General features: G+C 41.7%; 2 protein-coding genes and 1 pseudogene across 2 annotated transcripts; all 3 read right to left on the bottom strand.

Moving 5' to 3' along the window:
* Positions 1-4,530: 4,530 nt before the first annotated feature.
* On the bottom strand, positions 4,531-8,731 carry LOC129816885 (gap junction alpha-3 protein-like). Its single transcript, XM_055871850.1, has one exon. It carries the CDS (start codon positions 8,638-8,640, stop codon positions 7,345-7,347), a length of 1,296 nt encoding a protein of 431 aa, XP_055727825.1. The 5' UTR covers positions 8,641-8,731; the 3' UTR covers positions 4,531-7,344.
* A 3,369-nt stretch (positions 8,732-12,100) lies between these two features.
* LOC129816886 (gap junction beta-2 protein-like) lies at positions 12,101-16,496 on the bottom strand. Its single transcript, XM_055871851.1, has 2 exons — positions 14,960-16,496; positions 12,101-14,329 (listed from the first exon to the last, which is right to left on the bottom strand). The coding sequence occupies exon 2, from the start codon at positions 14,300-14,302 to the stop codon at positions 13,487-13,489; it is 816 nt and encodes a 271-aa protein (XP_055727826.1). The 5' UTR covers positions 14,303-14,329; positions 14,960-16,496; the 3' UTR covers positions 12,101-13,486.
* Positions 16,497-16,753: 257 nt separating this feature from the next.
* The window catches only part of LOC129816887 (lambda-crystallin-like), a 28,567-nt pseudogene continuing 18,910 nt past the window's right edge, over positions 16,754-26,410 (bottom strand).

Raw genomic sequence — 26,410 nt, 5'->3', positions numbered from 1 at the left:
TCCACAAATAATTTTTTACATTATCACATTTACTTGAACTGTGTAGATGTAAAGTTTGGTAATGGAATGACTGCACCGACAGCACAAACCCTTTTTTTGTTACCAAACTTTGCACTGTTCTTCAAGTAAATGTTTTTGTAAAATTGTCAATGGACATTGTTAAACCTAGTCCTTGTGCAGAGAGTTGTATGGTTTGTTTACATTTGCAGTCATTGGTTTTTGTTTGGCATACATTGTAATGAAAAAAATCTTAGTCTCAGCATCACTCTTACTGTGGAATTGCCCATATGTTAATGTCTTGCCATACAATATCATAATGATGGTGCCATTCTGATAATCATCCACTGTTAAATGTAAAGTGATTGGGGTCAACTCAGGAAGTGAATTGAAATTAAATTAATGAACTCAAAATTGTCCATTCTTTTCCATGGCATGTAATTCATATTCCTGTTTAGTGTTCATATTATTGTGAAAAACATTCTGAACAAGGGTATTGAATATGTTCCCAATAGGGGGCGCTATATGCCATGAGCATGCACGTGCTCCATTGACCAGTGCATAGATGGGCAGGTGGTGCCTAAACTCTTAAAGTCACAGCACAAGGTCATGTTAAAATAATATCCATCATTCCCCACATGAATGCTGCTATGCTGAGCTCCACGACAGGGGCGTGTGAAAGGGGCTGCAGTGTTTCCCCTGTGTGTGTGACTGACGTAAGGCCTTAATGGCCATCACACCAGAATTTCAGAGGACATAGACCCCTGTAACCTTCCCCACTAGCAGTGCTAAATCTAGAAATCTTAACCTTTAAATGGTCTAGCATAAACTTCAGGTGTTTAAACAGGCCATTTCATCATGAGCATTATGACAAAGGTATGACAACCCCTTTTTTTGAAGAGGCAGCTTTTTTATTTTCTATCGGTTAGAGTTGGCCAGACTCCAATAACTTGTCCCATTGATCTAAAGCTAAAACGGCCCTGTGCGCACACAGCCAGACCTGAGAGAGAGCGGGCCGGGTGTAAAAACATTTTTCAACCTCTTGTTTTTTTTGTTTGGGCTCAATCCCCGGTTCTTTCAGGGGGCATAAAGGAAGCGCTGCGCTCAGCAGGGTCATGTGGGTGAACCCTGCAGCCCAGGCGAGGGGCAGATTATAGGTGGTGATTAGGGCCTCTAATGTGTGATGAATCCTTTTCGAATCACATGATATGAACTAATGTCGCCATTTAATTATAAAACAGAGAGTGGGGGGGGGGGGGGGGGGGGTGAAGAGCGCACAGCTGCACTGGACCGTATAGGGGGGATGAAATGGATGACAACTGCATTTCTAATGTTTTGTGCTCCACCACATGCCTCATACCCCAGTGAAGAAATATTTAAAAAACCCAGGGGGACTGATGGAGAGATACAAGTATTTAAGTTAAGCTTTTTTTTGCTTTTGCCTCATTGTCAATCCTCAACAATACTGTATCTGACAGTAGCTGTTTTCTCCGCTTTATTTGCTCCCTGTGTAAGTTATGGATGGTATAGTTTGTCCTTCCCATTGGCCAAAAGAGTGGGTGGACAGGATAGTGTCCACCTCCATAAATAACACAGCCCTGTAACCTTGGGAGCTGGTTTTAAAGGCTGACTCAATAGAGGGTTGTCGGGGTGGATTAAGTTACATTTAGGATGACCTATCCTTATTTGGGGGACTCAGGGAAGCAGTGGGCGTAGCCCTCCAATAAACACACACACATCTCTCTCACTCAAACAGGGAGTTTTCATACTCAGACTGAGAGATGGCACTATGATACCCTAGCACTGATCTCTGTTGAGATCAGCCCCTCTCCTCATCCCTATGTCCTTCTCATCCCCATGTTCCCACATCTCTGTCACTGGGATCTTGGATGTGTTGTCTTCTTTACCTCACTTTCTCATGACAAGCCCCTCTTTCTCATGGACAGTCAAAACACAGGGTCCCTATTGGATGCACTGTTTGGCCACACTGTAGAAAAGTTACAGGACATGAAGTACTCAATACCAGGATTAGGGTATATGCCATTTTCAAATCAGTCTATTTAGGCAATAAGGCCCGAGGAGGTATGGTATATGGCCAATATACCATGACTAAGGGCTGTTCTTAAGCGCAATGCGGAGTTCCAGAGGTGCCTTATTGTTATTATAAACTGGTTACCAACTTAATTAGAGCGTTAAAAATATATGTTTTGTCATACCCCTGGTATAGGGTCTGATATACCACTTCTGTCAGCCAATCAGCATTCCTGGCTCGAACCACCCAGTTTATAATCATGATTATACAACAGGTGAGTATAATCTGGAATGCTGATTGGTTAAAAGCGAATTCCAGCCGGTGTCTTTTCCACAAATTACCACCGGCTAAATCTAGGACGTTAAAATGCCTATTTACTCTGTTCCATCTGACTGCGCAATCCACTGTCTCATCAGCCCAGGCAGGGAAGTTATAAACTTGATCTCCACTATAAAAAGCATCTAGACATTATCTCACATTTCTTTTAGACTAACATTTAGTTTTCAACAGCGGAGATTTGTATAAAACATACTGTCTGCCTCTCCGACATTTGCAACATTGTTTCAATATTCAAATTCGATCTAAAACTGTCCCTTAGTAATGAACTCGGGACGTGTAGGGTTCGGGAGTCGGGACTAGAGAGACAATGGCAGCGTATCTCAGGCAGTCGAAATCATGAATCAGCTGGCATCATTTTTATGGATACATACAAAGAAATGTCAATTGAAAAAAAGGTAAAGCGAAACGAAGTGCAGCTAGTTTGCAGTCTTTCCAGCTTCAGTTTGAAGTTATTGTGTTCGCTGTGTCTGAACAACAGTGTCTTATTAACTAGAGAGCACATTTTCTATGCCAGGCGAAAAATCGTGCCTCGTTAGCTCATTGTTATGGATGTATCCAAATAAATGTCACTAGATAACAACAACAGTAGCTGCATTTGTTTAACTGCACCGTTTGACATGACTAAGTTAGCCGTAGTTGGCTAGCTAGCAAGCAGGGGACAAGGGGCATTGTCACTTAAGTAGAAAATGGCACATTATTTTCTATGTGGATACGATTCATGAATCAAATGTAATTTAACTTGCTGAATTGACAGAATAAAACATGGAATGTATTTGGCCACACTGTTTCAATGTTCCAATGTCTTCACTATAGGTTTAATTAACATCATTGTTTAACCCCTCATTCTCTCTCACACGCACACATAACCACGGACACCCTGTCACTGAATTTTGAGGCCTTGTATTAGAAGATTATGTCTGTGGGAAGGCTATTCTAGGCCCCATAAAAACATCCAGGGCACTACTGAAATTAACAACTGGGTACTGACTGGCTAACTGAAGTATTCGGACTCTGGGGCTAGTGTGAATTTGTTAGCCGATTTAAAGACTATAAATAACTGCTGTCTGTTTTGGGCCTGGCGGGCAGGGCTGGTGTCTCTGTGCCCTGGCAGCATGCAGAGCAGCTTTCACATGGCAGCTCCTTGCCAACCCACCAGCAATCTACCAACACTCCTCAGCCACAGGACCCTGTACCCCCGCACCTATCTGTTATCTCTCTATCTTGTCCCTCTGCCAGTCTGGCTGGCCCTGTCTGATCTATGCACCCAATACTAATCACTCTCCTCCTCCTTGTTCTGTTGTACCTACTCACATTTCTTTGTCCATTGTCATTCTCCCTACATTTCTCATCTTCTACCCACTGTTCTTCACAACTCTCAAACATGTCCACAAGTTCAGAACAGGTGTCCATTTAATTTGTAGATGTGTAGGTTTTGTTTCCCTGGTTCCCATGAGTTCCAGGAACAGCCTGAAGGGCCATTCCTTCCTCATTCTCATGCGTCAGGTGCTCCTGATCCAGGCTCTACACTAGACTCCCCTAAGCCTGGTCTTTTGTTGTTTTAGGCAGGTTACGAATCACTCATTGACTCGTGAGTGCCCAATGTAGATATCATCGACACCTTGATGTCTTAATTCATATTCATAAGCCAGCTGGCTAACTACATTGCCCTCAGTTTTCTTGGGTTGCAGTTTACTATAATAATGTTGATTGTCTCTATTTTTATCCTAGTTATTATATGCCACCTCTGTGCCAAACTCATATTAACTTTCCCAGAGGTTTAATGTTGGGGAGTTGGTCCACCGGTGCTGGTAAAAGTTGCTGGGTCTGTGTGATGATGTTTAATGGATTTGTGATAGATGTTTGTCTCCAACGTGTGAGACTGACACGCTGGTCTCAATTTAATTATATGTGTGGATGTGTGTTCGCAGGGTAGTCAGCACTGGGGAGTGGTGTCACTCTTTCCTCCTTTCCAGCGCAATATCCCATTCTCACATCCAACCTTGGAATGTGAAGAGAGGGAGCGATACATTTAAAGGTCAATGAGTGTGAGCTCTTCTTGTACAAGATGCATCCCAGCTTCCCCAAGAGATTATCTACTCATGAAGGTACAGAATGTGTGTGTGTTGAAAATGTATACTCAAGTACAGTAGGTCCACATACTGGCTCAATTTTATTGATTGCCACATATACCGGAAATATGGTACAAAAAGTTTATTTAATAACAGTTTTGTAAACATTTGAGGTAAATTAACATTTACATCAACTTGTTTTTACAAAATGTCATACACAAGGCACTTCTCTTAAGACAGCATTGAAACAGGCTGTTGTTCTGAGCATACAGTAGATGGTTCCTACTCCCTGACTGGCCAGAGAAATCACACTCAGCATGACACACATCAAGAGTTTGAAGAAAGCTACTGTATATTAACCTATTGGATGAGGGGCTTGCGTGCAACTCAAAACGATACACAAGTTGCTGTGTGTAGAAGAAGAAAAGGGCCAGCTACACAGCTAACATTGTCTCAACATTAGTGTGATGTTTTAATTCGAGCTAACCAGAGAGTTACAGGAATGTGTTGAGAACATAGTGAAAGCACTGAGTGAGCACACAGGAAATACTCACAGCCCACTTTTTTCTATATTTGAAAACCCAAACTTTCTGCAATCGTCTCAGACCATGACATTTGACGTATTTTTCTTATTGAAATTCTGTCTTTAACGCAAAGAGCCGTTGTGTTTAACTGTTAAGACATTTTCCTTTAAAGATTATAAACATCGGCAGTCTGGTGTCTTTTCCAGTCTCTCTCCTACCAATATAAACTTCTTAGAACAGCATGTTTTGCCTAAATGTGCAAATCTTTTACCTTTTTACTAAAATGTAAACTTTGAGAACCAAAATGACAAATGCAAATAACACAGATTTTTTTGTGGTTTGGTACATTTAAATAGTTTAAATGAAAAGGTAACATACATTGGGAAAAACGGTTGTCCCAATAAGAGTAACACTGTTATAAGCAAAGGATTGCATTGTCTCCTCGGGTAGTCTCTCCACGGTTGTAACTATGGTTTCTAGTTTGCATTGAATGTTTGTTGTTGTGTTTATTTATGATCCTTCTCTAACTATAAATTATAAGCATATGGTAATTTCAAAGTATAAGAACTATGTAAGAATTACATAGAAGTGTGGTTTTATACCAATCATGTTTCACAAATCATTTTAGAAAAGGCCTATTTTAAGTGAATGATTGTGTTATGCAATTACTTGCATAGCTTTTCAGTTATTCAAGATGGTTCAGGTAATCTACAAGGTGAAATATTACATTTACACTAACTAGGCGGAAGCATGTGCTTCCCATTGTTTACAACAGGTGAAGTAGTCAGTAATAGTTGAGCTTCTATCAAAAATAAGAAATGAGGATGGACTTTTCATCCTGGCGTTATGACACTTGCCATGTCATTGCATTTGTCCGTTTTGTACCATATAGCTGTTTTGGTTGTCATAAACTGACTACAGTTTAGAAATGAGATTTCATTATAATTCAATTCTTTATTTTTTTTTTTAAATAGCACTTTTAAGAAAAAACAAAGTATCACGTGATGTATGAGAGTGAGTTACCCTCAACATGAAGATACAATGATTAAAAAGTGATATTGTGTTTATGATGACAGCAATAAACATGGTTATCATAAATATATAAAAAACCAAATCTTATTTACCGTCTTAAGTTGAAGCATTTGGTTTATATTTTGTTTTCAACCTCTTTAAAATCGGATGTCAACTTTTCATTGTGCATATGGCAGTGTGCTTTTTAATTTCAGGCAAAAACAAATACTTTATTTGCTTAATTTCTGCATTCGAGAATCAAATGTAGGAGCAGGGGCTGGAACCATGGAACCTTATAACAGCTGTAGACTACAAGAACACATTCAACTTCTAGTTTTGACCCATAATCCGGTTATAGTTTGTGTGTAAATTATGTGTTCAGTAAGTGGATCCTGGGTAAAACTCAGACAGATAAATGGGTCTGCAGACCAGTTAGTGAATCGGTGAGTTGTAGTTTGCATTTACAGATTCCACTGTTACTCTTCAAACACATAATACAAAAAATAGCTAGGCTATTTCCTGAATATTATAAAAAAATAAAAGTTATTTAGATTGTGAAATTCAGGAAGTGTCAAAGTACAATATAAAAGTTTGATAATGAACAAGCAAATGTTGTCCCCATATTGGTGTCATTGCTGACATTGAACAGTATTCTTCATCTTAGAGAAAGAATGAGAGCATACATGTTTGGATTTAGTTTGTCTTCAAACGACTTTCTGATACACCAAAAAAATGATTAAAAATAACTTGTTTTAAGAAAGACTCAACTTGAAGGAACTGTATAACAGCATAAGAGTAAACATACTAAACACACAAGTGGTTTCAAAACACCCTGTACTTGTTCCACATAACGGTTTTATTCGAAGTTGGTTCTCAGCAATTTGCCAACCGAACTCAACAACTTGATGAATGTACAGTATCATTCCTAATTGGAATAAATAGGCTTTTATGTTCATCAAATAAACAGAACAACAATAACCACTGTTGACAAGAGCACATTGACACAGACCAGGCCATTGAAACCAAAATCAAACAAAAAAGTTACTTGGCCATTTTAAACTGGAATAAGAACCATAAAGTCCCCTGATGTCCAGTAAATCGAAGCCTTCAGCTTGTCAGACCATTTTAACCAACATTGCACAATCAGACTGTGTGCATTTTTTATTCTAACATGTATGCTACAACTCACCAATTGTACTGATATCAACTGCTGTTAATAGATATATATACTAGGCAACAACTCCAGTTCCAGCCCCCTGCCTCACATTGCCTCCATTAAAAAAACTAAAATATTTTTATTTTATTTTGTACTTTTTATATAGAAAAATCATTGGGGGCTTTGGGAGGTTGGAGGTGTATTTAGGTGGACTGACTATACTGCCAGGTCGTTGGGCCTGGATCTGATGCTGCTGCTCTTGCTGGCCCGGCTGAGCCGTCGAGGGTCTGTGACCATAACGTGGGGCTCGTGCATTTCCACTGTGGTGGTGATGTGGCCTCCCTCCTGATCGCCATTCCCCCCACTCAAACTGCCCCCACTGGAGCTAGGGTTGGTGGTGGTGGGGGGAGCAGCTTCACGGGGCAGCTGCTCACTATCAGAGGGAGAGGAGGAGGAGGAGGAGGTGGCCTTCATCTCCCGAGTCTGCTGCTCGGTGGCCAGGTTGGCCCAGTTCTGCTGTGTGGTCAGCCTGTGGTTGTTGTTGCTGCTCATGTAGTAGGAGGATGAGGGCTTCTCCTGCAGGGGGTCCATCTTGAACTCTGCCATGGGCGGCAGGAAGGCACCGCTCCCAGCCGTCACGTCCGTGTACATCGATGGGTAGCTGAGGTTGGGAAGGGCAGTTCTGGAGGCTGAAGTCATGGACTCAGGCCCCACACCATCAGAGCAGGGCAGCAATGCATGATCAGGGGTGACCATTCCCTGTTTAACTTTCTTCCACCCAAGGTGATAGATCTCTAACAAATTCAGCAAAAGAGACAAGCAAGCCACCACAAGCATAAATATGATGAAAATCGTCTTTTCAGTGGGCCTAGATATGAAGCAGTCCACAGTGTTGGGGCAGGGCCACCGTGCACACTTGTATAGCGGCCTCAGCTGGAAGCCATAGAGAAAATACTGACCTAAAATGAACCCCACTTCAAAAAGGGTCTTGAATATGATGTTGAACACATAGGTGCGTAGCAGGGCACCTCTAATGCGGATCTTGCCATGCTCATCCCTGATAGGTGGCTTCTCCTTTTTACCACCTCCTCCTCCTCGTCCTCTTCCTCCACCTGCATCCCCTTTGCCGTTGTAAAGGAGTTCATTCTCCTCCTGGAGTCTGTTGGCCTTTCGCAGCTCCTCCTCCTTCTCTTTCCGCTTCTCCTCCATGCGGACGATGTGCAGTACATGACCCAGGTAGATGAGGGTGGGCGTGGACACAAAGATGATCTGCAGCACCCAGAAGCGAATGTGCGAGATGGGGAAAGCCTCATCATAGCAGACGTTCTCACACCCAGGCTGCTGTGTGTTGCAGGTGAAGTCAGACTGCTCGTCGCCCCACACATCCTCAGCTGCCGCTCCCAGCACCAGGATCCTGAAGATGAAGAGGACAGTCAGCCAGACCTTGCCGATTACTGTTGAGTGTTCCTGTGCATTCTCCAACAGACGCCCCAGAAAGCTCCAGTCACCCATGCTTCAAGATTTCTAGCCTAGGGAGAAAGTACAGTCTGGAGCAAACAGAGGGAGGAGGGAAAGAAGAGACAAGGAGAGGGGGAAAAAGAGATTGTCAGGAAACCTGTCAAAGTGATGCTGTGTACACATAAAGCATAAATAGCAGTCAAATAAAACATGGACAGAGAAGCATTACACACCTAGAGAGAGAAAGCAGAGGTCTCATCACCCACAAACATACAAATGGTTAATCACACTTCACATCGGCACAACACATTAAGCGCTTATTAAAATGAGTTCCATAAAATGGCCTTGAAGAAGTCATTGACGTAAACCGCTGAATCAATTGTCTCAATCGAACAATTGGTCAAAGGAAGTGAACGGTATAGAAATGTTCTGCAATGTCATATAATTTTGTGAAGCCCCCTATTTCACTATTTAGCTTAGAACTATGAACCTGACATTTATGCTAACACTCTTTCACTATCCTGTTCTCTCTCTCTCCCACTCTTTCTCTCAGTTACTGTCAAACACACACACTCTCTCTCTCTCTTTCTCGCTCTCTCACCCGCTCGCTCCGCTGCACAGATGGCATGTGCTGAGATCAACATTATAATGTTCAAAAACAGCAGCGAGCAGAGGTTGGACTGCGGTGTGTAGGCCCTGACACACACAACTCCCACTGTTACAGATCCATTAGGGCCATAGGGGTCAAGTTCAAAGACATAACATACGATCTTCAACATCTAATAGCCCATTATATCCTATGATCTACTGAATTACTTTTACATTGAGAACGGAGGCAGCTATAGGCCTCTTTTAACATGATGACAATTATTCATTAGCTAAATCTAATACATCTCTACCTCATTTGTTAAAAAAGGATGAGAGAAGAAGTAACCAATGCAGAGGCCATTTGATGTTTGAGTCTAAAAAATGTGTGTTCTTTTAATGGCAATTGAATGGTAATTTGTATCAGAAATTGCAGCCAATAAATGCAAATACACCATACTCACAATAACATGCATTGACTAAACTATTAACTATGCAATAATGTATAACGTCATGCGGCATAAATTAAACCAAACAGAATAATCAGATGACAGTTTCCCATAATGATGGTCAAAAACAAGCTTTTAGAATGTTTTTTAACTGACCTCTGAATATACCCTAGTCACACGAAACACTGTTGAATACAGGAGCATGAAGACATTTGTCCTACTGCCTTTTGTTATCGATATATAGCGTTTGGTTAGCGTTGTGCACATGAACTTGCCAGTAGATGCCTATCAATCTACTATTCACACCAAAACCAAAACACAAGCAGGAACATAAAATAGTTGGAACTTACTAAAATGTTTTTCAATTGACGGTAATAAATCCATCGACTAGGGTTCAGAATATATATGACACCTGTAACGAAAAAAAGTATAAATCAGTTAACATATTCGTCCATGAATGTATTTACATCAAACCCAAACTAAAAAGAAGCCTATTCCCTTAGATTTAAGCAGACTGGCACATAAAACGTATGTTATTTTGTTTAATGATGGGTATTCTTTGGTTTACTAGTATTTTGTCACTCTTATTGAAGTGACAATTACCATAATCTGATTCATAACTAGTATGGCGTCATGAATTAGGATGTTAATTAGATTGAAAAGACAGGCATTTTGACAAATAATTTATATGCAAATACATTTTTATTTTGAAATATGCTTCCACCTATTTCTCTCTCCTTATCAATAGCCCACCCTATAGTTTGTATCCTGATTAAAATATTGTAAAATATATATATATATAATAATTATAATATATATAGGCCTATATAGTTCACAGCAAATACATATGAAATATATATTAAGAAGTGCTAACATTATAGGCCAACGCATATTGATACAACTTCAGATGAATCGATACCAAAATTGTTGTTCGATGGGTCTGATGATGACCCACCGCAAATCAATGCTGGTCTCATCAGAATTTGAAGTGCTGATCAAGGGGGAAAAAATGGGCATCTAACTATTGAAGTCATCAGGGCTATGGGAAACATAAATGACTGTATAAAACAATGCAGAATGCTTTAACATGTATATGTTTAATATATGTGTATTTGCATTATCACTGCTATTATTAGGCTAGTATAAAGACTACATTATTAGAATACCATATCTGATAAGGTTGGAATGCTGCATGTTCTTTTTTTTGTTTTGTCTAAACACGTATATCAGTCCAGACAATGTCTCATCAGTTTATACAAACCGAATACATTGCATATCAGATGTTTTATGAAGGTTTTGTTTAACATTAAATAAGTAATATTGATTAATTTGATCATGTTCAGATAGCCTGCAGTAACCTACAAAGGGTGGAGGATAGGCCTTGTGTCCACTGGCTCTTTTTAAGCATCCCTATACCTTTGTTATCCTATTATTTAAACCTGGTTATAATAGAGGGTTACTACTGTAATTTATAATAATTAAAATAGGCACACTCACACTCAACATTGACATTAAATAAAATGTGCTAATATATAAGTTACCAGCATCACGGTCTAGGATGACAGTGCCGGGAAAGATATTCACACCTAATTTCAATCATACCTTAAACTGGGGAAGCCCAACTTAAATATCGAAAGCAATATCCGTCTGCCATTGGTGCCACATTTTGAGTGCGTCGGATAGCCTACAGACCTCCCAAGGAAGCTGGTAACCTCCCCTCTCCCCCTGTCCCCAAATTCTGGCACCTCTGCCAGCTTACCAAACTCTTTTAAACGCAGCCAGGCCAAGATATTCATGCACAAACTTCTTCACACGTGGATTCGCCGCCAAACTTGCGCAAGGAAAGTTCGTTTTTCCGAGGCGAATTTAACTTGGAAATGGGTTTCCGCGAAGGGCAGCTCCCTCCAGTTCCCAGTTATCGCGACTGTCACATTGTCTGACCATGCATGAATGAATTCAGAAAGTCATCACCCTGGACCAATGCACGCCACGCCCCTGTAAAATATATATTTTTAAATTTATCGCTCAAGCTTCAACTATAGGCTATGCAGTCTGGGGGTGTATGTTATCCCGGAAAAGTGGGTTATGCGTTCATTCTTTTACATCTGACCTTTGGCCTACTATAGTGGTTGAATTAGGCGATTTTGACAACACTGTAGGCCTATACATTAACCCACCTGTGAGAAATAGTTCATTTGGAATGCTGGGGAGAACATAGGCCTGTCAAATAAAATATTGATGTGATTTAAGTATTTATGATTCTACACTTCACTAGAATAAAATGAACTTATTTATCATATATGGCTATCAAAATGTACACTGCAAATGCAGTCACCCACCCCAAAACCTATATCAATAACCTACTGTCCTCTCTTGGTTGTCCAGAGAAGCGCATCCTAGTGACTGAGGTTGATGCGCATGCGATCAATCATTGTTATTACAACCGATAGTCCAACAGTGTAGTGTGAAAGGAATAAGTATCATTTTTTACATTTTTATTAAACAGTCTCAAGACTGGGGTCAAAGTGCAGATAGCTAATAAAAAAAATACAAATCAAACATCCTTCAAATAATATGCAGTTAGAAAGCTAATAGATATGCCCTAACTGCTGTAAGGGAAGTGTGACCATTGAGGCTTTCAAAATGTTGCATTTACAGATATCCTTTTGCATTTCCTCTAAACAATCACAATATAAAAATAGCACCTCAACAACTGAATATTGAGAGATAGTTAGCCTACAGTTTGCTTTCCATGACAATGTCCAAATCATGAGCCATCACAAAATGTGTGGGATGCATCTAACTGGTAAAACTGTCCTTACGTCTTCCCAGGGAACAGTCAGATTGTCACTACAGTGATACAAGTTATGGTGTTCCAACTTCTACATGTATTTTTGGACAGAGCACATTAAGCCATTTTTGCCTGTAGATCAGTCTGCTTACTCACATTAAAAGAGGTACACTGATTAGTTCAGTCGCTAAAATAAGCAACAAGCTGAAAGACAACACCCCCAGTTAGGATCTGTAGCCAGGTTTACCACCAGTCTTGACCACAATAGGCCATGTCTGTCACAGTTGGCATAATGCTCAGAGGGCCAGTTTCCAGGACTCAGCTTAAGCCTACTCTTGGACCAAAAAGCACTTTCCAATTAATATTCCTAATTGAGCATGCCTTCTAGTCTAGGCATAGGCTTCATCTGGGTCCAGGAAACGTGCCCAGAATGTTCAACTGGATCAGCCATCTTCCCTGAAAACATTGTGTTCAATATACAGCATCAGGTACTATTTGACACTGCTGATAGCGACTCTCTTAAGGCACTGCATCTTAAAATTGCTTTGGTACTTGTGAAATTTCACTCATCACTGTTAGAATGCAGGCAGATGTGTGTACACAGGTGATCCTCAAATAGAACTTGGAGCTATACTGCACATTTGTGAGTTTCTGCTTTGGAAAAGTCTCCCACAAAAACTGAACAAACACAATGTTAACCAATTCTGGTTGCTCTCCACAAATAAAACATCAAACTCCTGCACACACATTGTAAACCAGAAGGTGGCACTCTAGACCCATTTTTCACTTCTGTTCAACCTCTCACTCCCTGAACATACAAGCACCTTAAATTGATATCAATAACAATACATTAAAATTCTAGCACGTTAAAACTTTTAGAACTCTAAAAGTAGTTTAGGGCACTGAGAGAGAAATATCCTCTACATGAGCAGACTCGGGGTTAGGCCGGTCCTCAGCTGCTACAGGCATCTAGAATACAAGTATGGTCTCATCTAATGGTAACAAAACACTGATAGATTTCTATTCCCTAGTTATGTGTAGTCTCTAATGGAAAAGAACAGGCACTGGGCTGTCCTCACACAGTTTTGTTGCTGGAGGAATCGGTAACAGACGACAGCAGCATCTGATTCTTTTTATTCTGTAGTAGAGACTTGTCCGGGGCCACATGATCAGGGTGAGCATAGGCACGGTTCTTCTTAGAAATCCTGTTGGAGCACCTCATCAGGGCCTTGGCGATGAGGTAGGCCAGCTCAGCCACATTGAGCACCATGCAGATGGCAGAGGAGACCACCATGAAGATAGTGAATATGGTCTTCTCCGTAGGTCGTGAAATGAAGCAGTCCACCTTGTTGGGGCAGGGCCATTGCTCACACTTCACCAGACGAGGCATCTGGAAGCCGTCGTAGACAAAGTAGAGTGCATACATGAAGCCAGCCTCAAAGATGAGGCGGAAGAACAGGCTGCAGGTGTACGTCCACCACAGAGGCCCAGTGATGGACAGACGCCTCCTCTTTAGAGTCTCCAGGTCCACCTGCCTGGTCTTGTCATCACCACCGCTTCGTGAGGCCGCGATGATGTGCCGCTTGTCCCCACTCTTCCTGTAAGCCACATGCATGGCCACCAGCAGGGCCGGTGTGGACACGAAGATCAGCTGTAGGCACCAGAGGCGGATGTGTGACACTGGGAAGAAGTGGTCGTAGCAGACGTTCTTGCAGCCGGGCTGCTGGGTGTTGCAGGTGAAGTCAGCCTGCTCGTCTCCCCACACGCTCTCTGCAGCCAGTACCAGGATGGTGATACGGAAGATGAAGAGGACAGACAGCCAGATCTTCCCCAGGCTGGTGGAGTGTTTGTTCACCCCGCCCAGCTGGGTGTACAGAGCAACCCAACTCATCTCTAAGGCAACTTTGTCTGAGACCACCTGGAGAACACAAGAATGGAAAGAAGGATACAAATTAATATCAGTTCTTAGTGGACATCAAAGGTTTCATTTTCAGAAAACCAAACAGACCAGGGTAGGAAAACAGTAGACCGACATCACATTAAGTGTTTGTTTTAGTCCCCCCCCCCCCCCATTTAAAAAACCTAACCAAAAGGTCCAACCCAAAACTGTACAATTTAACACTAAGTGGTGTTTCTCCAATACATTTCAAGACATCTACTGTATATAATGTGTGTTTTCAGTCAAGTAATTACGTTCACACAACACTGGCTAGTGGCTATCAAAAGTGAGGCTATATTGAGAGATGGATCAAAATAATCATGTCACATAAGAAAGTGAATTCCCATTAACTTAGAGAAATCAATGAAATTGCTTTTGTTTTCATTATAATAGGCGGCAAAATGTCAGAAACTGTCCATAACAATTCGCCAATCAATCACATTATATCAAGTTTGGTTTCCTCATCGAATTTCTAACCTGACAATTCTAACCTGTATATCAGGGGGAAAACATCTAAATATCATTCACCAGCGGCTGTATCGTTACATAAAGCATAATAAAACCGTTGAATATCCGGCACGAATGATTCACAAATCACAGCTATCTTACCTCCCACTTTCCTGGAATATCAGCAAACTTCCATCAACTTCAGTTTTCGGTGCTCTTTAACGCCATCTTGTCAAGTAACTCCAAACGTAGAAGAGTAGTGTGATTTGTTTGGAAGCAAGTCCAACTGAGAAAGCTGCGCGTGTGAGCTCTGGAGCGATGCACCTGAGTTTTTATAATCTTCTCCTCTTGAGGAGGATCCACCCGCTAGGGGCGAGACCGGCTACTGGGACATGTTCAGGACAGAGTAGGCCTATGTATTTTTATGACTACCAGAATCTACTATTTGGTTTCGAAGTATTGAAACCAAACCATATGATTTCAATTATAAGTATTTTAATAAACAACCGGAAAATGTTGTCATCATTTGAAATTGGTTACATGTCATATTAAACAGCATATAAACACTCTAAATATGTCAGGAGCCAAACAAGTAGCCTAAGAACGAACGAAAATGAATTATTTAGGCTATATTATTTCAAGGCTATAGTCTACAAAGAAATACAATACATCGTAAAGCATTTGTGAGTGCGACACACTAGGATGTCGGACATTAAGCCTCAGCATTTAAATAACATTTCGTTGTATTAAATCATTATAGTCTATAAATTGCACATCTAGGCTGTGACTTACTTAGAATTAAAATCAAATGAAACGAAAAATGCCTTATTAGGCTCCAGCTACAGTCCCTTTGAATTCATTTTTAGAAACATGAGTTTGGCTTGAGTCTGTGTCTTCGGGTGATGGTGCCTAGAGAACATGCCAGCAGCGGAGAATATGCGCTCAGTGCTTGCAGAGCCACTGGGAATGCTAAACACCCTTGGGACACTCTTGCCAGGCTGGGCAGGGATGAGTATGTGTTTTTTTCTGTAGGTAGGCCTAAAGGATTTTAGGTAAAATAACCCTATCAAAACGGAAAGCTCCTTGCAAGAGGTAATATGCCAGGCATATTGGGCCAAAAATCATTGATGGCCTATTGTATAGATAATAGAACAAAAATTAACGAAGCTTAATCTGATTTTTAGATTATAAATACTTTCCTACAATGACACACCTAGCTAGCTACCCATCTCGTTTTTTTTGTTAGCATTTGCACGTAGCAAGTACACGATAAGGCTTTCGGGATAACTTTCTTTTCAGATTCCACAACGATTCTTCAGTTCACCGCACTCCCTCTTTTTTTTAAACCGTTAACTAGGCAAGTCAGTTAAGAACACATTCTTATTTACAATGACGGCATACCAGAAGGCAAAAGGCCTCCTGCGGGACGGGGGCTGGGATTAAAAAGAAAAATAGAAAACAAAACACACATCACGACGAGAGACTTAAACAACACAGCACTTACTCCTCATCTTTGTAAATCACCTTGATTTTTCACCTGTGTGTTTTATCAGTGTCTTTAGGAAAATATTTTGCATACTAAATGACAGTAGCCAAAGCAAATGGCTATAGCAGCACACAAGTACTCTACAAATGCATGCTGGGCCGGCGATGCCCTGAGCTCGTGAAGTGAGCGCTACTGGAGAAACTGGAGCCGGCGAGAAGGACCATGCTCCCGCATTTGGGTAACTCGCTCCACTTCCCGCTCTATATGATTAAACATTCTGAACGTTTAATTTAACTGAATACACCCTGTGATCACATTCATTTCAAATGTACTGTTGACAGATCGAGACACTTAACCCAGAAACAGACACTTGAATTCGGTGTTAATTACTGGTCAAGCATACTGTATAAAGTACATAGTCATCATGAGTCACAAGATCACCAGAACAAATGTAGGCATGACCGAAGAGGGAAGATAATATTTTTTTTAATGTTCAACCCATTTAACAGATCCCAATCATAGTTGTCCAAAATGTGACGTAACACAATATGAAAAACCCTATGATGTATCTTTAATCAATTCATGTTTGTTGTTTTTCTTTAGTTCTTGATAAGGACAATTCAAATGTATTCCAATCCTAGAGAAATTCAACATTTTAATAAAAAAATTCGCTAAACAAGTTTATCACATTAACATTTCATATTCACAATTCAATAAACCATTGTGGTATGACCAAACCATTACTTCCTTTGTCTGATCATCAACTTGTTGATTGCATAAAACATGGTTATATTTCTGAGGAGGCATGGCAATCAATCCCCAGATTGGTTTATTGTGTGTGTGGGCTCCTACAGTAACATCCCAGATTGGTTGAGCGATTGTGTGTGAGGACTCAGGGCTACAGTATTCATTAACATCCCCAGTGTAGGCACCACAGAGATCAGATCATTCTCATCACCATGCTCCTCAGGCTGAGTGAGGGTCAGTGAAGGCCTGAGTGATGGACAGACACACGCTTATCTTGTACATCAGTGGTGTTGATAGTCCAGTGGTCACTTCTTGAGCTTGGCCAGGCCCATGAGGAGCTGATCCCTCCTCTCTCTCCTAGCAGACAGGTGCTGCGGGTCAGCTCACACATCTCCTGTAGGGATACATCAGAGGAGGAGAGGGAGGGAGAAGATGAGATGAGTAGAGAGAATTGATTGAAGTTTTAGCTGCTGGGATTTCTTTCCGCTGTTGGCCTGGTAAAATATTTCCTTGGTTGGATACACTTGGATGCATTCAATTGGTCCAATTTGAAATATTTTCTGCTTATGGTCAGGGTGTTCTCACACGACAGCTTCCCATCTGTGGAGAATAATGTTTGAACAGCCTGATGGCATGTGGTTGAGTAATGTCTAATTAACAGAGTAAAGTTCTAGAGGGGGAAATATGTAGAACGCTCGACCTTGAGCTCCTTGGACTAAAAGTTCCACATGTAAACATTGCCCTCTTTGAACTAACCCAATTTCACACCTCCTTGAACTTGATTAGTCAAATCTGAAGATATTTTTCCTAGTCCTAGAATCTAGTGGAGTTAGTACAAACAGTTCCAACACACAAAAACATAAGCCTACTTTGTTGATGCGCTCGGCTGCCTCCCCAGAGAATTTGGGAACAGGTCCAAAAGTGGTCAGAACACTCCTCATGCCCTCTCTGTAGCGCTGGAGTTAGTCCTCCAGAACTGGGAGAGTGGACCATACATAGAGGGTTGGCCAGACTTTACGGCAATGAGAAGATCTTATTTGTTACAGAAGTTCAGAGCAGCAAAATCAGATCTGTATGGTCTCACTATGACCGGAAATGAACATCTTCCAAGTCATTTAGTCATTGTATAATGATTCTAGTAAGGGTTCTAGAGATCTAGGGTGTAAGCATTTAAATTAGTAACTTGTTTCTTGGGTGTAAAATGCTATTCCCCGTTTTCTTACTCCCAAGTTGAACACTGAATGTGTACATGAACATTACAGGGACAGACTAAAGCTAACATTTCAGTGTGATAACTGCCAGCTACACCCAACTAAGCTCTCTCAGAGTTATGTTTTTGGTGGGAGAGATCTCACCTGACCAGGACAATTTCAGTGATCCTTTCTCTCCTTCTCTCTTCTGCTTCAATAGTCTGAACAAAATAAGTGCATGGCTCCTTCAGTCTCGTGTTTAGCTTATAAAATTACTTTGCTTTCTAGTTTAAGGGCTTTTCTGTGTCCTAACTGGAAAGTATAGTCACTCAGCCAGAGCAAAGCAGAGTGGACCGGAGTGTTTTACAATCTGATTGGACTGGTTAGACTAGACGACCTACAATCACAACAGGAATGGGCTTGAGTAACCTTTGGATGTTCTGAGCAACATTCTGTAACACATGCCACTGGTGTTTTTATTTCATACAATGGGAGATAAGTGTATTTTACTACACTTACACAGGTCGATGTTAATTCATCATAGAATTCATGATGGCACAATAGGACTGGTATAAAAAATTATTAAGAAGAAAGAAAACAGGGAAAGTAGAATGTGTGAGTACTGTACAACATGTATTCCTCCCTGGTAATATTGGTTTTAGATGACTTGTGTGAGGGAGTTCATTAATCTGTGTTGGTCAAAAGACAGCTTTGTTCTGCCAAAGTGCTCTCTCACTCTCTGAGCACGGTGGTACAGCCAGAGCAAGGTCACCCTTTAGTTTTCACACTTCCCTTTCATATTCTACATCTATATGACATCTCTCTCTCTCAAACACATGCACACACACCCCGCCTTCCCCCAATATATGCCTATATGGTAAAAGGGGACAGACATGTGAGGGAGTGTGAAGGCCACAGTTCCCCCTTCTCTTCACAGATGTTCAGGGTCTAGCAGAGCGACCTCTTTGAACTAATATCACGGTCTGGTCATAAGCTCTGCCTCTCACACAACCATAATTGTACATGGTTAAATGTGCCACAATCACACAGGACAAAGAGGACAGTATATAAATATGTATTCTTTGGGGACGGCTTCTCTATGTGTAAGTCAAATGAGGAACTGACCTTCAGATGCATTAAGGTGCATGGTTTCCATGGGACCAATAAAAGCGTAGCGCATTCCCAGCCCCTCTGACATTACCAGGTCAATGTCCTTGACTGAGATGACACCATCCTGAAACGGTAGGTAGCAATGAACTCAGATTCAACAAAAGGGCAAAAGTTTTATTTTTGTACACCCCCGCACTCAGGGTACCAATGACACAGACGAGGGGTTATTCACCCTCAACGACACTCTTAATAAGCTTTCTACCTGCCCAACAAACAACCATTAGTCTGTCAGGAGGGCTGAGGAAGCAGCAGACTAGACAACCCTTTTCCTTTCATCCCAGCAGAGCACAGCAGCATTAAGGCTACTCCCACCAGATTGGGTTTCCCTAATCATCCCATTCTGTGTCCAAGGATAATGGCAGGGTACAGAGGAGAGGAAAGGCTGTGAGGGCAGTGCCAGGCCAGGGACAGGGCCTGCTGTTCCCTACTCAGATTACTGCTCAACAGATACTCGTTGGCTGACCAGGGGGAAATCAAAGCTCGGACACAGATATGGAGAGTAGAGGGACAGGGGGGACAGTGGCGTCTTTGTTCGCTTCATGCAGGCCAACAACGGGCCCGTTATCTTGGTGTCGCGAGGCGGCGTCCAGGCGGGGGGCAGCCGTGAAAAGGGGCCTTTCCTCTGCTAATCACTGGGAGCTACCGGCTGCGTTCTCAGCCACTCTGCTTTCCGACACTGGCTTGGACTCAAAGGCCAAGTTTTGTGTGTGTTTGTGTGTGTGTGTGTGAGAGAGAGAGAGAGAGAGATTGGGGTATGTTATTTAACATTAATATCAGTGACACTTCACTTGAACTCTCCGTCATTAGGCCTACATACGACCATAACACTCAGCTTTTTGCAACTTGTACAGCAATGACCAGGTAGACCTATGTACTTACAAAGCAACATTGTAATAACATGAATTACTTTATTATTTTGTGGGGATTCTCTGGGAAGCACCACTAGGTATCAGGTACTGTGGAGTTGAATTATTCTATGTAACTTAAGTGACTAGTACATTTCCATTGATGCCATATATTTTCCTACCAAATAACAATACAGCACCGTAAAATAAAATGTTGCCAATTCCTTCTTTCAGAGTGCTAACAACAAAATGAGTTGTATCAAAGGAGAGAACATGCAGAATAGACCAGATTTCCAAACTCTGACATCACAGCGAGCTTACATTGTCATGCACCGAGGCAAGGTGTGTATAAAGGATGATAACATGTCAACAGCTGAGTTGATGCTGGCTTTAAGATAAGCAAAGTGTGTCAATATCATTACATGTCAATTGAGTAGATTCAGTTTGGAAATTGAAAATGCTGAAATATCTGCATTAGCAAATTGGCAGTAATTAAATGAAATTTACCCAGACTGGTAAATAATAAAATACCGTCTGAAATGTTGATTCCATTAGCTAGGTTTCCATCCAATCGGCGACAGATTTTCATGTGAATATTCTAAAATCTACATAAAAATAAAATGCGCACTTCCCCACCAGAGATTTTCCATCATTTTGGGAAGGGGGGGGGGGGGGGTGCTTAGCAGTGGAGGCAGCTAAGGGGAGGAAGGCTCACAACAATATCTGGAAATGGAGCCAATGGAACGGCACCAAACACATCAAAGATGTTGTTTCCATGTGGTTGAAACCACTATATTGACTCCATTCCAGCCACCACTAAGGGCCGTCCTCCCCTCAATAGCCCCCACTGATGCTTAGTATGTGTAGTGCTATGCTGTTAAAGTAGAACATGTTCCTCCCCTAGCCTTCCAGGTGTCTTTGTGTGATGTGTGTGGGTAGCATGTATTTTGAGCCAGTACATACAATGTCTGAGATTTGTCAATGTGGCTTTCGGTACAGCACCAATGACGAAACCACATAGAACAATCTTATGGCACATACTATATGTAACAAAACCCATTTTCAAATTGACTTATTGCGGGTAAAAAGCTGTGCGTGATGATATAGTGCACATAAAAATAAAAATCTCATGTACTGAATTTAAAGAAATGTATATTGCATTTTCAACTCTACTGATGGTTTTGTCACAAGAAATGTGTATTATATAGTAATGCCCACTCTGGTCTTTACACATGAGCTCTAGCCAACAGCTCATAGATACAGTCTAGCCATCAGCTCACAGATACAGTCTAGCCAACAGCTCACAGAAACAGTCTAGCCAACAGCTCACAGAAACAGTCTAGCCAACAGCTCACAGAAACAGTCTAGCCAACAGCTCACAGATACAGTCTAGCCAACAGCTCACAGATACAGTCTAGCCAACAGCTCACAGATACAGTCTAACCATCAGCTCACAGACACAGTGCGGGCAGGCTACCTACCAAACATCAATTATCATGTCACCAGAATAAGACCCTCGATATTTATTGGAAAGCACAATCAAGCTCATCACGTGCACGTCACCCTGTTAAGTTCATCATAACTTATTTCATCTGTAGCCTAATAAACGGCATGCTTTTCTGAGTTGTAGTGGGAGGACCACACAACATGTCATCGCGTGACTCCAAGTTCACTTCGATATGATGCCTATTATATCAATATTTGCACATAAAGGTGTTGTTTAGAGTCATTTCATGCATTATTAATTTTACAGACACAAAAAGATCCCACCATGTCCAAATAACATTATTATTTATACAATTGAACCGAAACTTTCTGTTTCCATCACAACTGTCATGATTTTGGCCACCTAATGCATAGTTATAGTGGGTAAGCCGGTTCAGCTGGTTCACCCAGAAGGCAGCCAGCCTCAACCGGAAGGATTTACAAATCACTGCCTGGCTGTCTCAGTAACTACTGACTACCCAGAGACAACACGAGTAGAGAGCAACAAACCCAAAAGAAATAGAAGAGTAAAATCCTCAGTGACATATTTGACATTTATACAAATATTTGACCCAGATATATCTGGTTTTACCTGCACAACAGCCTTACAAGATCTTAAAAACCTGAAAAACTGATCTCAATCTCTCATGACATATGGTGTCTATAGATGACTTGTATCACACAGCTGCCATGATACACGTGACCAACACATCTTACAGTTCCATACTGTGTAGGTAGAGAACCATCCACTAAGTTTAAACTCCATCCAGGTCAGAGCATTTCAATAGTAACAGCTATGTGTCATTTGTCAGTAAAGAAACATGGGTGCCCTCAGAGTTTATTTGGCTTCAGGGTACACCTCACAGCCCGCCAGCACATTCCAAACACTCCAAGGATCCAAGGAATGTCATAAAGACATGTGTCTGAGTTTCTACAGGTCCGTGTTAAGATGTAAATATCTGCACAGATGAGATGTATAGGGGGTGGGGAATACAGCTCGCCAGCTTGTAGTCCTAAAACCCGGAAATGAGTGACCTCTGGTTTGTTCAGCCATCCCTACGGGAAAAATGAATAGGAAAAGAATAGGGTTTTGAAATAAATGCCAAAAATAAGGTCTGAGGTTAACACAGGCTTAAGAGATATAATATGTTTTGTTCTATGAAATAATAGCAGTCAGTTAACATGACCTTTATGAATTATGAAGCCTTTGTGCTTTTTTTATTACATAAGTTCTTCAAAATTCACAAAAAGTGGCGTTAGCTGATGAAGATTATCTCATAGAACAAAACTTATAAGATCTCCTAAGCCTGTGTTTAGCAGACCTTATTTTCTGAATTTATCCCAAAACCCCACAAAAACGCCATTCATTTTCCCCATAGGCTTTGTCTAACGAACCAATAGCAGAGTTTGTGCTTACAAAAACACACCATTACTATTTCTCTGTATGGATGTAACGTGAAGAGGCTCAGTTCCCTGCGCCATTTCTCTGAGCTAAAAACAACACAGATGTTCTCAATAGCGTGACCACAGCGCTTTGTAGAGTGAACTGAGCTCACAAGAGCTGTGCCCTTCACTCTGAAGGCTCACAACCTGTCTGGAAGAATAAGGTAACTCTCTAAAGACACTACAGTGTTACACGCTAATGCACATCCAGACTTAAGAGCTAATCGACTGGGTCGGAATGTTCTGAGTGTCTCTGTGCATTCCACTGGGTTGTCATCTCTGTTGTATGAAGACAATGGAAGAATAATAATTCTTCTCTTGGGTAGAGGTTCATTGACTCTAAATGGTTTGTGAAATCAATGCTAATTGACATCGCCAAATAAGTGGCACAGTGACATGACAAAAGCACCACTGAGGCGTTATTTTTTTAAGCTTGAGCTTTCATGTCCAGTACTAGGCCAGATAAAGAGCCACAAAAGCAAAGCCGTCGTGACTGTGCACATTATCTGAGACTTCAGCACTTCTTACCATGTACAGTACCAGTGAAAGACTTGGACACACCTACTCATTCAAGGGTTTTTCTTTATTTTTACTATTTTCTACATTGTAGAATAATAGTGAAGTCATCAAAACTATGAAATAACACATATGGAATCATGTAGAAACCAAAAAAGTGTTATATCTCAAATATATTTTATATTTGAGATATAACACTTTTTTGGTTACTACATTTCTAATCAAATCAAATTTTATTTGTCACATACACATGGTTAGCAGATGTTAATGCGAGTGTAGCGAAATGCTTGTGCTTCTAGTTCCGACAATGCAGTAATAACCAACGAGTAATCTAACCTAACAATTCCACAACTACTACCTTATACACACACAAGTGTAAAGGGATAAAGAATATGTACATAAAGATATATGAATGAGTGATGGTACAGAACGGCATAGGCAAGATGCAGTAGATGGTATAGAGTACAGTATATACATATGAGATGAGTAATGTAGGGTATATAAACATAGTGGCATAGTTTAAAGTGGCTAGTGATACATGTATTACATAAAGATGGCAAGATGCAATAGATTATATAGAGTACAGTATATACATATACATATGAGATGAGTAATGTAGGGTATGTAAACATTATATTAAGTGGCATTGTTTAAAGTGGCTAGTGATACATTTTTACATAAATTTCCATCAATTCCCATTATTAAAGTGGCTGGAGTTGAGTCAGTATGTTGGCAGCAGCCACTAAATGCTAAATGTTGCTCTCGATTGTGCATCTGTAGAAGTTTGTGAGTGCTTTTGGTGACAAGCCGAATTTCTTCAGCCTCCTGAGGTTGAAGAGGCGCTGCTGCGCCTTCTTCAAAACGCTGACTGTGTGGGTGGACCAATTCAGTTTGTCCGTGATGTGTACGCCGAGGAACTTAAAACTTACTACCCTCTCCACTACTGTCCCGTCGATGTGGATAGGGGGGTGCTCCCTCTGCTGTTTCCTGAAGTCCACAATCTTCTCCTTTGTTTTGTTGACGTTGAGTGTGAGGTTATTTTCCTGACACCACACTCCGAGGGCCCTCACCTCCTCCCTGTAGGCCGTCTCGTCGTGGTTGGTAATCAAGCCTACCACTGTAGTGTCGTCTGCAAACTTGATGATTGTGTTGGAGGCGTGCATGGCCACGCAGTCGTGGGTGAACAGGGAGTACAGGAGAGGGCTCAGAATGCACCCTTGTTGGGCTCCAGTGTTGAGGATCAGCGGGGTGGAGATGTTGTTACCCACCCTCACCACCTGGGGGCGGCCCGTCAGGAAGTCCAGTACCCAGTTGCACAGGGCGGGGTCGAGACCCAGGGTCTCGAGCTTGATGACAAGTTTGGAGGGTACTATGGTGTTAAATGCTGAGCTGTAGTCGAACAGCATTCTCACATAGGTATTCCTCTTGTCCAGATGGGTTAGGGCAGTGTGCAGTGTGGTTGCGATTGCGTCGTATGTGGACCTATTGGCTCGGTAAGCAAATTGGAGTGGGTCTAGGGTGTCAGGTAGGGTGGAGGTGATATGGTCCTTGACTAGTCTCTCAAAGCACTTCATGATGACGAAAGTGAGTGCTACGGGGCGGTAGTCGTTTAGCTCAGTTACCTTAGCTTTCTTGGGAACAGGAACAATGGTGGCCCTCTTGAAGCATGTGGGAACAGCAGACAGGGATAAGGATTGATTGAATATGTCCGTAAACACACCAGCCAGCTGGTCTGCGCATGCTCTGAGGATGCGGCTGGGAATGCTGTCTGGGCCTGCAGCCTTGCGAGGGTTAACACGTTTAAATGTTTTACTCACCTCGGCTGTAGTGAAGGAGAGCCCGCAGGTTTTGGTAGCGGGCCGTGTCAGTGGCACTGTATTGTCCTCAAAGCGAGCAAAAAAGTGATTTAGTCTGTCTGGGAGCAAGACATCCTGGTCCGCGACGGGGCTGGTTTTCTTTTTGTAATCCGTGATTGACTGTAGACCCTGCCACATACCTCGTGTCTGAGCTGTTGAATTGCGACTCTACTTTGTCTCTATACTGGCACTTAGCTTGTTTGATTGCCTTGGAGGGACTGTTTGTACACTGTTTGTATTCGGTCACCTTGCCCTGGTTAAAAGCAGTGGTTCGCGCTTTCAGTTTTGCGTGAATGCTGCCATCAATCCACAGTTGCTGGTTTGGGAATGTTTTAATCGTTGCTGTGGGTATAACGTCGCAGATGCACTTTCTAATGAACTCGCTCACCGAATCAACGTATACGTCAATGCTGTTGTCGGACGCAATGCGGAACATATCCCAATCCACGTGATCGTAGCAGTCTTGAAGCGTGGAATCAGATTGGTCGGACCAGCGTTGAACAGACCTGAGCGCGGGAGCTTCTTGTTTTAGTTTCTGTTTGTAGGCTGGAAGCAACAAAATGGAGTCGTGGTCAGCTTTTCCGAAAGGAGGGTGGGGGAGGGCCTTATATGCGTCGCGGAAGTTAGAATAACAATGATCCAGGGTTTTACCAGCCCTGGTAGCACAATCGATATGCTGATAGAATTTAGGGAGTTTTGTTTTCAGATTAGCCTTGTTAAAATCCCCGGCTACAATGAATGCAGCCTCAGGATGTGTGGTTTCCAGTTTACAAAGAGTCAGATAAAGCTCGTTCAGGGCCATCGATGTGTCTGCTTGGGGGGGAATATATACGGCTGTGATTATAATCGAAGAGAATTCCCTTGGTAGATAATGC

The sequence above is a fragment of the Salvelinus fontinalis genome, chromosome 19, assembly GCF_029448725.1.
Source record: "Salvelinus fontinalis isolate EN_2023a chromosome 19, ASM2944872v1, whole genome shotgun sequence".
Taxonomy (NCBI): domain Eukaryota; kingdom Metazoa; phylum Chordata; class Actinopteri; order Salmoniformes; family Salmonidae; genus Salvelinus; species Salvelinus fontinalis.
Note: the sequence above shows the minus strand (reverse complement) of the source record. Positions and strands in the feature narration are given on the sequence as shown.